The sequence below is a fragment of the Pavona decussata genome, unplaced genomic scaffold (assembly GCF_977016875.1).
Source record: "Pavona decussata unplaced genomic scaffold, jaPavDecu1.1 SCAFFOLD_186, whole genome shotgun sequence".
In the NCBI taxonomy this organism is placed as follows: Eukaryota; Metazoa; Cnidaria; class Anthozoa; order Scleractinia; family Agariciidae; genus Pavona; species Pavona decussata.
Window position 1 is genome coordinate 1283093 of NW_028145595.1, and position 16006 is coordinate 1299098.

The 16006-nt window shown below is 40.4% G+C and overlaps 1 protein-coding gene across 1 annotated transcript; it reads left to right on the forward strand.

Moving 5' to 3' along the window:
• Positions 1-11608: 11608 nt before the first annotated feature.
• On the forward strand, positions 11609-15434 carry LOC146462612 (putative methylcrotonoyl-CoA carboxylase beta chain, mitochondrial). The gene is made up of 6 exons (XM_085085337.1): positions 11609-11760; positions 12855-12911; positions 13907-14005; positions 14254-14321; positions 14751-14832; positions 15140-15434. Exons 1-6 carry the CDS (start codon positions 11734-11736, stop codon positions 15218-15220), a joined length of 414 nt encoding a protein of 137 aa, XP_084941463.1. The 5' UTR covers positions 11609-11733; the 3' UTR covers positions 15221-15434.
• The last annotated feature ends 572 nt before the right edge of the window (positions 15435-16006 follow it).

Below are 16006 nucleotides of genomic sequence, written 5' to 3' on the forward strand. Positions count from 1 at the left end.
TGGCTACAGTGCTGTTCAGAAAGCGTTGCAATAATCGCGAGGTAGTTCAGAGGGCGGAAATTTTATTTTCGTTAGCGTATACGTTGCCGTAACAGTTGCTGAAAATTCCCAATAATTTTCTCGGCGTTTGTTGGAAATTTTAGGAACATATTCGAAATCAGTGGTATGAGCTATTGAAAATCCAGGGAAACCTTGAGTACGGATAATGGTTCGGAATTTTTTAAAAGCCTGGCCGGTTGTTGCGAAAAACGTGAGGCAGAAAGTTTTGGTCGAAATAAAAAAAGGTTAATTTGCTACTATTGGTAGTCTGAAATGTCAGCCGTCTCCTGGGGGTTAGAGGGAGGAGACGGCTGACATTTCAGCCTATACTATTGGCTAATTAGTGCAAGTTTCACGCGTTGCAGGGGATTTTATAGCTCTATTTTAGAGCTCGGCTAATTATTGGCATTTTAATGTGTAAAACGGAAGAGCGACAAATTTTTTTTGTCCCCAGCTAGTTAAGTAGTTTTCTTGCTTGTTTTTTGTTTTAATTTTTCTCAAAACAGCAACAATAAAATTGCAAAATTGCGCAACAATTTGACCCAAAAACAATAGAAAAAGAACTTCTGCACGTGCAAAATAGAAAGTTTCTATTTTGCACGTGCAGTTTCAAACTAGTGTATTTTTGCAATACTTCTGTCAAATACAGTTAAAAACATCAGAATTTAACTTAAACTCTCTAAATGGAACCCAATTTCTTTAGCTCTTATCGCTCTTGTATCGTTTTAGCGCATTGTTAATTTTTAAGCCAAAGGAAAGTGTTAATTCATTCAATAGGCGTGGCGCTAGAAACCTTGACAAAAAAAACTGGTCTCGCCGCACACGATTTTAAACATTTACATGCGAAACTTTTTCACAAACAACTGTATTTTCCTAGATACCTAGACCGTAGAATTAAAGAACGAGAGTCGTTGTACTTTCAACATCCATGTAGTTTCTTCGACTTTCGTATGCTAAAACTCTCTCACTCTCGAACGCTCCCATCTGGTGCGAACTGTCTGAAATTTTCGCCTTAAGTTTCATTTAACCGAAACTCAAATACACTTTCCTGCAGTCATGCGTGAAAACGAACTGTCCAGCGATTAGCCTCTTCTCGCCCGCTTCCAATGTACAGGGTTTTCACGGCCGCCATATTGGACGTACAAAACAAGAAAATGATTTTCCTTTGGGAAATAAATCTAATTTTTATGCAAATATATTTTTATTGTTCTGAGCCTCCAACATGGCCGACGAAAAAACTCTATATTAGGCGATGATAGCACATCGGGAACCGACGAACTCAGCGTGAAAATATGTAGAAAAGTTAAAGTTTAACTCTCTTCACTGAAACCTTTGTTAACGGTAGAATAAGGCCACCACATCAGGCCCCGGTTGTTCAAAGAGCGGATAACGCTAGCCAGTAGATAAAGCGCTATCCAGCGGATAAAATCTACTCCAACCAATAATTATATATTTTATCCGCTGAATAAGGTTATACGCTCTTTGAACAAGTGGGGCCTGATGGCAAATCGACGGAGGTCAATCCTACCTTATTTCTGTAGCTTTTTGCTTTAATACTTCGGTGGCCACCGTTTTATATTCCATGCAATGTTGTATTAAGTCGCTCCCCTTTGGAGGACTGGGACGAGGCGACGCTGAAAGTTCGGATTTTCCGATCATGCGCCGAGACTTGACGATGCTTAGGGCGCTTTTTTTCTGGAATAGAAATTCATCAGGTTCGTTTGGACCTATTCTGTTTTTGGAAAGAACTACAGTACACTCAGAATAAAGGAACTGCGTTCTTATGGAAAGCTTTTTTTTGTTTGTTTAATGGGAATAGGCAGACTTGTGTTCTTTCAAGAAACAGTCATTCCTTAATAAGGACGGTGCCTACTTTTGTTACTGCGCATACGTTCTGCGCATCTTAAGATACTCAGGTTTCCTATGGGTGGTGCCTACTAACACAGGAATATTTTTGCGCGGTTTAAAACGATGTGGAGAAAGCAGAAATTAGCAAGTGATTTTGGTATCCAAAATTGGGGGGAACCATGCATTTTTCATAGATAATAAAGCTTCAATATGTAAAAAAACGTCATACATTGCTTTGTACTTTACTGCTTTTCAGAATAATTGTTGCTTATTTATCTCTAAAAAATGCGTCGTTACCCCCCAATTTTCTTTTTGTATTTCAATAGCCCTTGTTAAGATCTGCTTTTCCCCCATAGTCATAAACCGCGCAAAAATACTTCGGTATTAGTAGGCACCGTCCTGAACCGCAGTAAGAATAGCCAGAATTATTTCAAAAGAATGTGTGCTGCCTATTTTAAATTCACCATTGGCTTATTAGGAACGAGCCAATGAGAAGCGTCCGATATTTGACACTTTCTTAACTGTGACGTAAGAAAAGGCCTCGGATCGTTATAAGAAGGAATCTTATGCATGCTGATTCCTTTCTCTGCATTTCGAGAGTTGCTGCATCCAAAAACCACACATTTTCCAACCATTTTCTCTGTTTACAATGGAAGCATTACCGCGAATCTTCGGATATTTTTGCACGATGTCCTTTTCTTACGTCACGCTCCATATTTGGACACATTTGGCCGAGTGGGGGACTAATGCGGACAATAGGTGAAAATATCGACAAGACTGCCTTCACTTCTAGCGCTCGTAAAAATAAAGGATTCAATATTTCCCAAAATTTTTTTCGAAAATAAGTTCTTGAAAGATATGGAAATCTACCAAAAGAAAAAAAAAAAGAAGGGTTAAGGGCACTTTAAGAGTATTTTGTTTTAAGCTCAGATTCGCTCTATTGCTTGCGTTGTGATGATATGTTGTCTCAAACCAAATGACCCACACTTTACTACGAAATAAACTCAAATTCGCTATATTGCTTGCACTGAAACTCAGATTCGCTTCATTGCTCGCATTTTCATGTTAATATGTTGTCTCATTCGCCATGCGAACTCGAATATATCTTATTACTTTGTGGTTTTCATGGCTCCAAGCGAGCTTCACTTCTAATTGCTTTAAATTTGTTTATGATGTTTTTCGTTCCAGACGAAATTAACTACCATTAATGCCACTTTAGGCGACAAAAAAGGAAAATGTTTTATTTGACTCCATACAGTTTTTACTTCATTTGTCTTTCGTTCGGTGAGCCTTTGATCACATCCTTTCTACATTTCTTTAAAGTTCCTCAGTTTTTGTGAATTGGTCTCTTGGTTCTTACCAAACCACCTGTCATTTTTTCTTCATTTTCCATTACGAGTGAGACTTCACCTGCAAGATCAATAATGTTTTTCCTTATTGCTCTATTTTTAGGCCGGCACTTACGTATTGTCCGTATCGTTATCGAGTTCTTTTTACTGCGATATTTCGCCAGTTTTCCGTGGCTTGAAATATATTTCGACATTTTTATTTATTTATTATTTGGTTGGTACACAAAATTCGCACGCTCGACTTGCCATTCCCCTTACATAGTTCCGGTTTAAATTTTGAAATTTGTCGACTTGCATTCTCACATCTAGACAAGATGTAACGAAGAAATTCCCAAATTTTGCTAGTTTTCACCTGCTCTAGAAAGTAAAGGTTTTTCATTAGAGTTTGAGCGTGATGAAATCCTAAATTATGAAACTTTTAAATGAAAGTTATGGAGCACTAGGTGAATAATATTTTCTCCTGGTGCTGTTTATTATGCTGTACAAGGTGGCTCTAACGTTTGAGTCTGTGAACGAAATCCTAAAGTGTTACCACTCAAATGAAAGCTACTGAGCAGTACTTTCCTGTGGTGCTGTGTTTGTCAAAATTTTTGAGATTCAAATTTAAGGGTTTATTTTTCCAATTTTTTTTTTCAACAGAAGTACGGTATTGGGAACTAAGGTTTCGCAAAACAGTTGTTAAATTTCGACCAGCTACCTTTGAAACCAAGAAAATTTCAAGTAAATTTTTGAGTGGAGAGGAACCACCGTTCGCTATTTAGTTTTCATAAACGCTTTCTTTACCAAGTCAAGGCGGCAGAACATGAATCCTATATCGATCCAGGCCAGCCTCACCAAAGACACTTCCCTTTAGTCTAAGCGAAGTAGCATGCTAACTTTTACAAAAACCGCACCTTTATTTTGGAAGGAGTGATGTGCTTAACTAAGTGTGGCGGACTTGGAACGTGAGCCCTTTGAAAGTGCTGTTTAGGTAGCTGACAGTCACTAATTGAGTAACTGTCATAACTCTTGCACATAAACCACTAAAAGCCGTCTGCTAAACGGAGCAGCTGCATAAAAGGCGATCAAACATGAACCGAAGCTCCCCGTTGATAAACTCTAGCTCCAAAGCTTTCGGGGGATTAAGATGAATGCGTCAAATGCGACAGAAAACCAAACGCATGTCAGTACACCATTTTCCTGCCCATTGTTGGATAGATACTGGGGACAGTCTATAGGTGACATGGATACAGTTTACATCGTGAACTGTGCGATAAATGCCGTATTTTCATGCTTAGCTTTTGCTGCAAACACCCTGATCATGGTGACGATTTTGAGAACGCCGTCTCACCGACGTTTTACTTCGTTTTCGGCCTGGCTGTTTCAGACTTTGGTGTTGGGCTGCTAGCGCAACCCTTGTACGTCCTGCACAAGATAACCGGCTTGTACATGAACACCAAGCTTAACTGTGTAGCTGGGATCTCGTTCGTGCTGGTGTCTAATCAACTTGCTGGTGTGTCATGTTTGACTATGACCTTAATCAGCGTTGACCGCTTTTTGGCGCTGTTCTTGCACCTCAGGTACAACGAACTTATGACGCTTTTCAGAGTCAAAATCGCCCTGGTTTGCGCGTGGATTTTAACCGCCTTTTCGAACATAGCATGGGTCTTAAACTTGCAAGTGTACTTGTTGCTAGCGGCTTCTGGTTTCTCGCTGTTTCTAATCATCACCCTTTTCTCGTATGTCATGATATTTTGCAACGTCCGAAAGCACCGCCATAAAATACAAGAACAGTCCATTGCCGTCTCAAATCTGAGAGCCACTTGTTCGCAGGACAAGTCGACCCAAGACAACCCGACCTCAAGCAAAACCGCAAATCGCAGTAATCGAAAAAGGTTAGACTCGGTGGCTTACAAAAAGTCAGTCAAAAACATGTTCCTCGTGTATTTTGCGTTTCTGCTCTGTACGCTGCCGTTGATGTGCGTCCTAGGGTTGTCATCGATTCTCAGTCGCAACACAGCCGTGGAAACTGCGTTTAACTTCACGGTGTCTCTGGTCTTTATAGAGTCCACAGTGAATCCGTTCCTTTGCTGTATTTTGATGAAAGATCTTCGCAAAGAAGTTTGGAAGACGTTGAGAAGAATGTCAGGACATCTAAGCCGGGCATGACTACCAAACGTATTGAACGCTTTGTCTGCCCTGGAGACAAACAAATTCAAAACTGGCAAAGCAATTCTCAGGTGTCATTTTGAAAAAATTTAGAGAAGATAGACAAACAGCACCACAGGAAGAATTTGAAAAGTTTGAAACCGCATTACAATTCTCGGAGTCCAACTCTACTTGTTCAAGCCGTGAGAATTAAGAAAACGCATCGGTCGTAAAACCAACTGTTCTTAAGTGAAGGGCACTCCGGCCAATTTTAAGGGCGTCGGATCCAATTCAAGCGAAGGAAAGAATCAAATCCACATTGTGTTCGGTTTTTATGCCATTTACCAAGATCATAGTGAAGTGTATTACTGATTTTCTGTGGGCTGATTAACTGGGGAGTGCCATGATTTTTCCAGGTTTTTCTGAGCCTGAATTGCATTCTAAGCGAGTACTGAATTCGATGTTTAAAGTGGGTGTCAGGCAATTATTAGCGCGGAATTAGTGTTTTTGTTTTTTGATCTACAATCAAGGGAAAAATTTAGTCTGCGTTCGATTCGGACTTACCCCGGTACAAGAACACAAAAGTTACTGAAACACGAAATACGTTGTATCTTAAAATTAGTTTGTCAGTAAGAATTATAGGACATCTCCTTTTCTCGGCAATGTCTCATGCATTAACCCGAGTTTTTCGTTCACTTATCGTCAAATGCCAAACTGGTATACCTTGTCCTATTTCTAGTATTAAGAGCGGCTTTCCACAAATATCGACCGAAATCAACTTTTGGTGGCACAAGTCAAAGAATCGATTTAGCTCATATTTTGCTCATAGGTAGGCCTTAGTAAGAAACAAAAGGGGCTGTAGTTAGTTTTTCCAAATACGGCCTCCTTACGCGTGAACAAGCGAAAAACGATTTTCAGTTCAGTTGAGTTCAAAATTCGCTTCCGGTCGGGCGGAATTTTCCTTAACTTTGGCCGGCCGCGTATCAATCCACAGCCAGTCACAGGGTCATGTAATAACATCTATTCTATTCTCTATCGCTACGCTCAGCCGAATAGAAATCATTTCTAATGTAAGTGGAATGAGTAATGAACACAACAGTAGTGGAGGGAGCCGCCAGTAATTATCAAGATAGACAAAGCGAATGGGAGGAAAAAAGTAAAAAGAAACAACAAAAATAAACTAGAGTCCAATGTTCAGAGTAACTAAGAGTTGATGTTGGATATCTTCCCTACAGTAAATATCCTTAGCATTCTCAGACTTCCAACGACCATGCTTCTTAATAACACGATCCGGTAAATCATTATTAGCAGCGGCAGTCGCACCCCCAATCCTAAGGGAATGGAGGCCATAAAGCCTCATATCTAAACCTATAGCTTTAAACTTATTAATAAATAACTCCCTAGCCCTAGAATACGAGAGATTTGAACCATCTCGAGGGGCATAACGCCCATCCTTGCGTTTGTACAGGGAACGAAAAACAAATTGAGTAGAATTTAAACTGTCACCACTAAGCTTGGCATAACGAGACAACATTCCAAATGGGCAAGTAGGATTACCAGTCCTAGCAATACTCTAGTAGCGCCAGACCCATATTGATCAGACTTGCTCCTTGGGATGAAAAGGGAAAAATAAGTATCACTGAAAACAACATCACACCATTTAATATTAGCAAGCTCATTAAAACGCAAAAAACCAGCCTGAGCAAAGGCAACAAGGCAAATACAAACGTCGCGGATATCAAGCAAACTAGCATCTACACCCGCAAACTTCAAAACGAGAGCATGCAAATGCTCAGGACAAATAGGAAGTCTCTTCTTGGAAGAGACAGAGTTAGCAGCAAGACGCTTACAGCCTTCCAAAATAGCTTTAACAAAACCACTATTGCAAGGGTTGCGAACAGCACACGAACTATGGAAAAAATTAATGCTGTAAAAAGTAGAAACAATGGTAGAAAACGAATAACCGGACTGGAGTAAACTAATGAGATAAAGTGCAAAATGATTATCCGAAGCAGGAAAATATTCCACTTCAGGAAACTTGGCAGCCCATGCCTTCCATTTTCGAAAATGCGTGTGATATCCTTTCACAGTCGATGGTGCCCTGCTCGCCACCAGAAAAACAGGAACCAACACAGACAAAGGCTTCAAAGCTTGAATACCAGCCGCACTATCAGTAATGAAAACTTGTAAAGAAAAACAAAAGGAGAAAAAAATCAAACGGCATAAAATAGAAAACAAAATAATAATCAGGAAATCACGAGAAAACAGTACCCGTGACAAAAACAACAAGGAAAGAAAATACCACCATAAGGCGGAATGTCCATAAACAAGCCAAAAGGCTATGAAGCATAACGCACGAGTAGGCGCTAAGAAGCGCAGCAAACAGACAAAACAAAATATGACAACAATGTATAAACATGACGCTATGAAGCGTGCAAAATATCTTGCAATGGTGCAAGCTACGCTCGACTTGTTCGCCGCTTTGCAGCCAAATTCGTATCAAATGAAAGCTGGATAAATTTGGGAACACACTTACCTGTCAGAATCCCAAGAAGAAACAATTTTGAGCCAGCATTTTAGCTCCGTTTTCGTAGTTTTGCTCGGTGAAGTTTTTCGCAACAGCTGCGGCCAGTTACCTTGGCGCAGACGTCACAGATTTACGCGCCATCACGAGCGAAATGTCGCCTCTCCCTACCTCGCAAAGATGTTTTTGCGCGATAGCAATGGACAGTCATCGCTCCCTGTTTAGTCACAAATTGCGCGAGACCGGAAAAACTTTTCGGCCGACTTGTCGCGCAAACCTAAATTTTGTAAATAAACCCAAAGTAGAATGTCAGTTCGCGCAATTTGTGACTAAACGGGGAGCGATGACTGTCTATAGCTGTCGCGCAAAAACATCTTTGCGAGGTAGGGAGAGGCGACATTTCGCTCGTGATGGCGCGTAAATCTGTGACGTCTGCGCCAAGGTAACTGGCCGCAGCTGTTGCGAAAAACTTCACCGAGCAAAACTACGAAAACGGAGCTAAAATGCTGGCTCAAAATTGTTTCTTCTTGGGATTCTGACAGGTAAGTGTGTTCCCAAATTTATCCAGCTTTCATTTGATACGAATTTGGTTGCAAAGCGGCGAACAAGTCGAGCGTTCAAAGCTATTTTGCTGAGTGTGTTCAAATTGTTTCGCGAAAAAGTTGCCTCCCTTGTCAATATATATATAGTAAAGTCAGCAGAGCTTAGATCCGCTCGCGCACAACTCAGTACACGACATTAGTGCTGTCGCGTAAATTTTATGCAAATGAGCACTATAGAAAACCGCAAGAAACGAACAAAGTAAGTCAATAATTTATTAATTTAATTCTTTTTCACAACTTTTGTGGACTCCCTGTGGTGTAAGAGCGTTCTTTCTCTCTGCGAAGTTAACTTCGAAGAGGATTTTGTCCATCAGGTTACTAGGATAACCTCTCGATGCCAGGCGTGTTTTAATTTTTTTAATGTTTTCCTCAAACACTACTTTAGAAGAGTTTGTCCTCAGCAGCTTAAGGGCTTCTCCTTTAACGAAGCCTTTTTTGACGCCTGCTGGGTGGTAGTTTGTAGTTTGTGTACTGAAATGTTTCAGTAGGTTTGTAATGTGTGCGCATGTCGAGAATCGATTCTTTCTCGAATCTCTCTCCCTTATAGACTGTTGTATCCAAGAATGTTGTTTGTAATTGTGAGACTTCAGCGGTAAACTTTATGGTAGGGTGGTAGGAATTTGCTTGCTCAATGAAATGTTCTATTTCTTCTTTGTTTGTATTGTATCCCACAAGCAAAATACATCGTCAATGAACCTTTTCCACGTTAGTGGTTTGTTAACGCTTTGCCTTAAGATCTCCTTTTCTATAGATGCCATAAAGATGTTGGCAACACAATAATATTCAGCCACAATGACGAATTGGACTCCGCATCAGAGCAAACGGATACTCTGGAATTTCCATCCATAATTAAAAAGTAGCCGCCATATATGTTGGTCAGTAACGCTACCGAACTTTCGATCCAAAGAATTTTCTACTGCGAATGAAAAATGCTTCCGTTTAAAAATGCCGCTTCATTTTTTTCTAATAAGAAAAACTATTTGTACCCGTGACAGTCTGTCACGCCATCTTTTTTGCGCTTCGATCGCCAAATCTCAAGAAAATGCTGATAAATCTGAAGCCTAGCGGGTCATTTATTTTCATTTACCCAGAACTTTGTTTTGATATTATGATAAATAGGTATACAGTGAAGCCATAGAAAGTCGTTATAGGGAAATCTAAGTTATCGCCCATGGGTAAAATTGGCAATGTTTTAGTGCTAAAATGTGGTTGTTGAAAATTTGCATTTATAGCATGTTCTTCTAAACCTATTTGGGACGTAAAAGTAACTTAGGTTTTAAATGTTTTCCCGTGAAACAGAAGAAGAAGACCTAATAAAGAAATAAATGTCATTTGAAGGTTAGTAACAGTCTGCGGATTGATACGCGAGCCGTCAAAAGTTAAGGAAAATTCCATCCCGCCGAAAGCGGACTTTGAACTCAACTGAGACAAAATCGCTTTTCGCATATTTACTCGAAAGGAAGCGGTAATTTGAAAAACTAACTACAGCTCAGTTTGTTTCTCGCTAGGGACTACCTATGAGAAAAATATGAACGAAATCGATTTTTTGACTTGTGCCACCAATTGGTCGATATTTGTGGAAAGCCGCTCTTAAAAACTTACAAATTTCGGTCATGCATTAATTTTATTTCCATTTCTTCACTGGAAAATGCATGAAACGGTGATCCATCTAACCTATGCAAATATTCAATACGAAACACTTCGTCGTGTAATGGTATACTGCACTTGTTAAGTTAGCATATAGCCTTTTTGCAAATTACTTGTAGATCGTCTTCTAAGTCCGTTTCTTAATAACATGTTCATTTTGCTTTTTGACAGTTTTGAAATATCTTTTGTGTATGCTATACATTGAAATATAACTCTAACTAGTCACAGAAATAAACTTCGGAGAAAATTAATCCCGCATCGTCTACTCTTTGCAAAACATACAAGCATTGTCGCGTTTGTTTTTGATTATGAGGGTAAACCTCTCTATGGTAGACAACACAGCTGCAGGCTATTGCAACTTCAATCTATATGTTGTTGATCAGTCAAGTAGATTGGCGGCGTTAATTGAAAGGAAATGTCTTATTTAACATATTTAATTTCCCCAGACTCGCCACGGTTACCAGATGCAACCTGCCTCATTCCCAGTGTTTCGCTTGTTCTGCAGAAAAAAACTCGCTCCCAGGCTCCCGGGTGCGCGTGCGCGTGCGCAAATAAAGTAAAGTAATTTATTTATTGTCAATAACATGGGGAGTGCTTGCGCAATCTCTCGAGCCAGAAACTCATGATAAAGTTCTTCGTGACAATAATCCAGATTATATTGGACTCTGGAAATGTTGGTTTTTGAGGAGAGAGGAAAACCGTAGTACCTGGCGAAAAACCTCTCGGAGCAAGGACGAGAACCAACAACAAACTCAACCCACATATGACGCCGAGTCCGGGAATCGAAGCCGGGTGACATTGGTGGGAGGAGAGTGCTCTGACCGCTGCACCATCCCTGCTCCCTAATGCTACGGGGCCTTTTATTTCACCGCTTTGAATACTTGATGCATTTTACCATCTGCCCACACTAATCCGTTTCCATTTGCAAAACGTTTTTGTTTGAAGAAAAACACCGCCTCCTTGATAGCTTTTCGCTTAAATAACGGATACTTAACGTGTTTGAGTTCTTAAAAGGCATCATTCTTGGTTCGTTTTTGTTTTTTTAAACGCAACCTCGATGCTTGGTCGTTTTTTAACGCAAACTCGGTTCGCTTTAATTTTGAAAGGCATACTTTTTGCTTTTCGTTTTAATAACGCCTACTCGATTTGCTTTCGCTTTAAAAGCGCAAAAGTCGGCTACTTGATATGTCGTCATGTTTTGAAACGCACATTCAGTCAACTCTCTTTCTCTTTTAAAACGCAAAACTTGATGCGTTTTCTTTTCTAAAACGTACAGTTCCTCTTGGTGCGTTTTCATTTTCTAAACGCCGTTTGCTTGATGCGTTTTGGTTTTTAAAACCTACAATTAATTTGTTGTCGTTTCTTCGTTTTTGTGAGCGATCCTACTCGCCCCGTTGACAAACTACTTACAGAAAACATAATCGAACTCCAACATAGTGTATCAACCAATAATGTTTTTGCCGTGTAGGGCGCGCATTTTGTGGAGTTATGTTGTCAGCGGAATATCCCTCTAGTGTTCCTACAAAACACTGCTCCCCAGTCCCTGGCCGGTTTATCATTGGAGGAGCGCGCATGCGTGATTAAGGATCAAGCCAAGATGATGACAGCGGTAGCTTGCGCTCAGGTATGTAATAAACCTATTTGGCGGAAAATTGACACAGGAGAAGGACCCAAAAATATTAATACGATAGACGAAGCTTGAAATGCTGATAAATGCTATTAAGGACGGTGCCTACTATTGTTACTGCGCATACGTTCTGCGCATCTCGAGATACTCGGGTTTCCTATGGGTAGTGCTCACTAATACAGGGATATTTTTGCGCGGTTTAAAACTATGCAGAGAAAGCAGAACTTAGCAAGTGCTCTTGGTATCCCAAAAGAAAATTGGGGGTAACCATGCATTTTTCAGAGACAATTAAGCTTCAATTTAGGAAAAAACTACCATACATTTCTTTATATTTTGGCGCCTTTTAGAAATATTGTTGCTTAATTATCTCTGAAAAATGCGTGATTACCCCCAATTTTCTTTTTGGATTCCAATAGCCCTTGCAAAGGTCTGTTTTCCCCGCACAGTCATAAACCGCACAAAAATACTTCTGTATTAGTAGGCATCGTCCTTAAATAAGAGCTTTTCAAAATGGGGGCTATTTCTAAGGGTTTCCCAGTTGCATAAATAAAACCAGTGATTAAACTTGGCGTTTAATGGACTACAAGGAATTTGAGCAAAATCTCGTGGCGGTACAAGGGATGATAGTGCCCAAGCGGTCTATATAACCCCCACCCCCCAAGTCGGCTTTCTTTGGTATGGAACAATAAGTGATGTCACAGGTGAGCATGTGGCCCCATATTCTTATGTTCAAATCAGCACATGTACAGTCGAACGTCCCCAACGGACACTAACTCGGCCTACGGCCTCGTCGGCTAAGTATCAGGCGATATTCCGCGCAATTTTGCAGGGTAATTGTCAACTTATCCCCAGCATTTTGTAACACTTTCTAAGCTGTTCACAGGACACCCACGTATACAACTGGGTGAATAGAGACGTGTAATGTAGAGCAAAGTTTCTCAGTTTTTTTTAGAACACAATGCAAAAGCGGAGACGAAAACTCAGATCTAAAGTAAATACTCGCTAACCACTATACCAACGCCCCTGCACAGTACCCTTGTTGTAAAAACCCGCTTAAATCAGCTAAGTTGACAACTTGCTACTTTCTGTAGGTTCCAAAGATTACTGTCATAATGAAAGGCAGCTTTGGACCGAGTAGTTACGCAATGGTAAGTCAACACCTTCATTGTTACGTCTATCAGTTGTTCCGGAATTTTCATGTGCTGGGCGCCGGTTACATGTTTTCCCGCGCTCAGCACCGGTAATATGCCTTACGCGCATAGTACACGTTGCGTTTAATTCGCTTGGTACTTAATTGTTGCTTGTTTTCCCGCGCTTGATGCTGGCTACATGTTTCCTTTTGTTTGGCAGCAATGTCATGATATGCTTTGCCGCACTTGGTACCGGTTACATGTTTTCCCACGCTCAACACTGGCAACATGCGTTATGCACTTGGTACACGTTGCGTTTGTTTGCACTTGGTACTTAATTGCTGCCTATTTTCCCGCGCTTTGCGCTGGCTACATGTTGTTTTGCGGCAATGACATGCTTTACCGCACTTGGTACCGGGTGCATGTTTTACTGCGACTGACACCGTTTGCATGCATTCACATTCCCTTATCTGGAACTGATTGCATGTTCCCCATATTTCGCATTGGTGGCTTGTTTTCGCGCGTTTTCTACCCGTTGCATGTTTTCCCGGGCTTGGTATCGGTTTCACGTTTTCCCGCGCTTAGGACCGGTTGCATAATTTACCTCGCCGAACTCTTTAAGCCCTAAGAGTGATCAGCATCAAATTTCTCCTTGTAATATCAATACTTATTCAACCCACGAGAATTAAGGATGTGATCACCCAAGGTGAATTTTCTTGATATTTTAATAACTTCTCCCCAGTACTTTTATAAGAAAAGCATGGGGACAAGATTTGTACTTTAATATAAGGCGTTAAGGGGTTAACACCATTTGCGTGTTTCCCGCGTTTGTCACCAACAACATATTTCCCCACGTTTATCAGTGTTGCATTTTTTCCACGCTTGGCACCGATTGAATGTTGTACTGAGTTACGATTTGTTCACTGGTTGGGGTCTGTGTGTGCACGCTGATGTATTTCGTAATAGCTATTTTTTTGTATCAATGTTATTTTTCTCTTCTCTTTTATTTTCAGTGTGGGCGCTCGTTTGATCCTCGTTTCCTGTTCACGTGGCCTACTGCCCGGGTTGCCATGGATACAGTAGAGGACATGGCAGACGTGTGTTGTGGCGAGGTACGTATAATGTACCCTTTGTACTGTCCTGCATGTGAGCCTTAACCGTTTGACACCAATTTCCTTTTTCATTGCTTTTCGAGCAGGGGAAAACTTGGGAAATTGTTTTTAAGCACGGAGGTCGAAGGATGTAACCGCTGGGTTACAGGGAGGCCTGTAGCGAGCGAGCTTGGCCATTTACTCAGTGATGTCGAAAGGGTCATGTGTGATTAGAGTACTTCTTTTTGTTATATTTCCATCCTATTTAGAATGAAATCGAAGATGATAAAGCTGACGAAGAGAAACAAAAGGCATTGAAGGACAAAATGTTGAAGAAGTAAGTATTGAAAGCGGCCGAAGCGTTCCATTTACAATAAGAGTCATTTCGATTAATCGAAAGTGGATCCCACGTCTCTTTTCGAACCTTCCATATTAAAATTCAATAATACAAACATTCAATCTCAGCCTGCAAGTGTTGATTGAATTTATCACGCTGAATATAATCCTAAAAGGGATTCAAGCTTTGTTTAACGCAACACCACATGTTCTACGAAGCGAATTCTGCTCGATAGCAAAACGAAAGACATTAACACATCTCCCTAAAAAGCGTGTTTCTATTCAGTTCATAAGGTTTCGTTGTATATGAAAGCCAGTCTGTGTTTGTGTATGTATAACATAACCGCCTAATCTAATTAGACGCCTTCGCTTGGTAACAATTTGTTATGATTCAACTGTATTTAACGACGCGTTTTCTGTTGTTGATTAGGTTTGAGAAGGAATCATACGCTTACTACGGAACAGCTCGACTATGGGATGATGGTGTTATTCTGCCTCAAGATACCAGAAAGGTAGGAAACTGAATGAACGCTGTCTTTAGATCAAGCATACTGTATTGAGTGTGTGGATAATGCTGTTAGCTGTGCTGCTGTTTATTATGTTGTACACGGTGATTCCTGGATGAAATCCTAAACGGTATTACCATTCAAATAAAAGCTACTGAGTAGCTCGTTCTAGCTTTTTTAAAAAGTATATGAACAAACTTTTCAAGCTTTGCCATTTTTTCGGCCAGGTGAAATTTGTTCACAATTCGGACGTAAACTCGTTTCCAGACCCTTGATGTTTTTTCGACTCACATTGGACGCGTTACTTTTGCAGGTCCTGGCACTGAGCTTACGAGCAGCCCTCTCCTCATTCTCCCGCGGACAAGGCAACAAGTTTGGTGTTTTCAGAATGTAAGACCAACACCATAGTATTTGAACTCAAGAGAAATTGCATTGCACACGTACACTTGTGTAGCCTGCGCTGTCCAATCAAAACTGTCCAGGCCCGCTCGTTTTTTCAAAGGGTTTCGTTGCGTAGCAACTTTAATAAGTTGGATAGCTGACATCGACGGGCTTCAAAAATAATAGATTTTCTAAGGTCTTTGTGAGTGCTATGTTTTGCCCAAGCATTTCTTTAGCTGATTGTATCCGCAAACAGAAGGTGATAATCAACAATTATTCCACGAGCTCACGTTGAATACAAGATGATAGATACGCGCCGAGTTGGCTATAATCATCTCGTATCCAACAATGAGCCCGAATATATCACTTTTCTTTTGGTTTTTAGCTGGTAACTTTGTAGCTTTCAATGTTGATACACGGTTCTAGTCTAAATCGTTAAACATTTGTTAGCCAGTAAATCTTGAGCATTGTTGTGACTTTGTTGTTTATGACATGACAAGTTGTTTATTGTTAATTTAATAATTTCTTTTGCCGTTGGAACAACACGTTGAACATTATTTTTAAAGGAAAAAACCTGGCTCAATTCCATTAAAATACTGTCCAACATATTGATTGCTCTATCTGAACATTCAACAAGACATGATAAACTGCTCGACTTTGTTTAAAAACAGTCACAAAATTACAATAAGAGTCATCCCTTAGTTTTGTTAGGAATAGTGAGCAAGCGAAAATGGCCTCATTTTTTCGCTTCCCCACGCGCGTCGTGATTCCTCGCGGGAGGCAATTTTCGCGCGCGTTC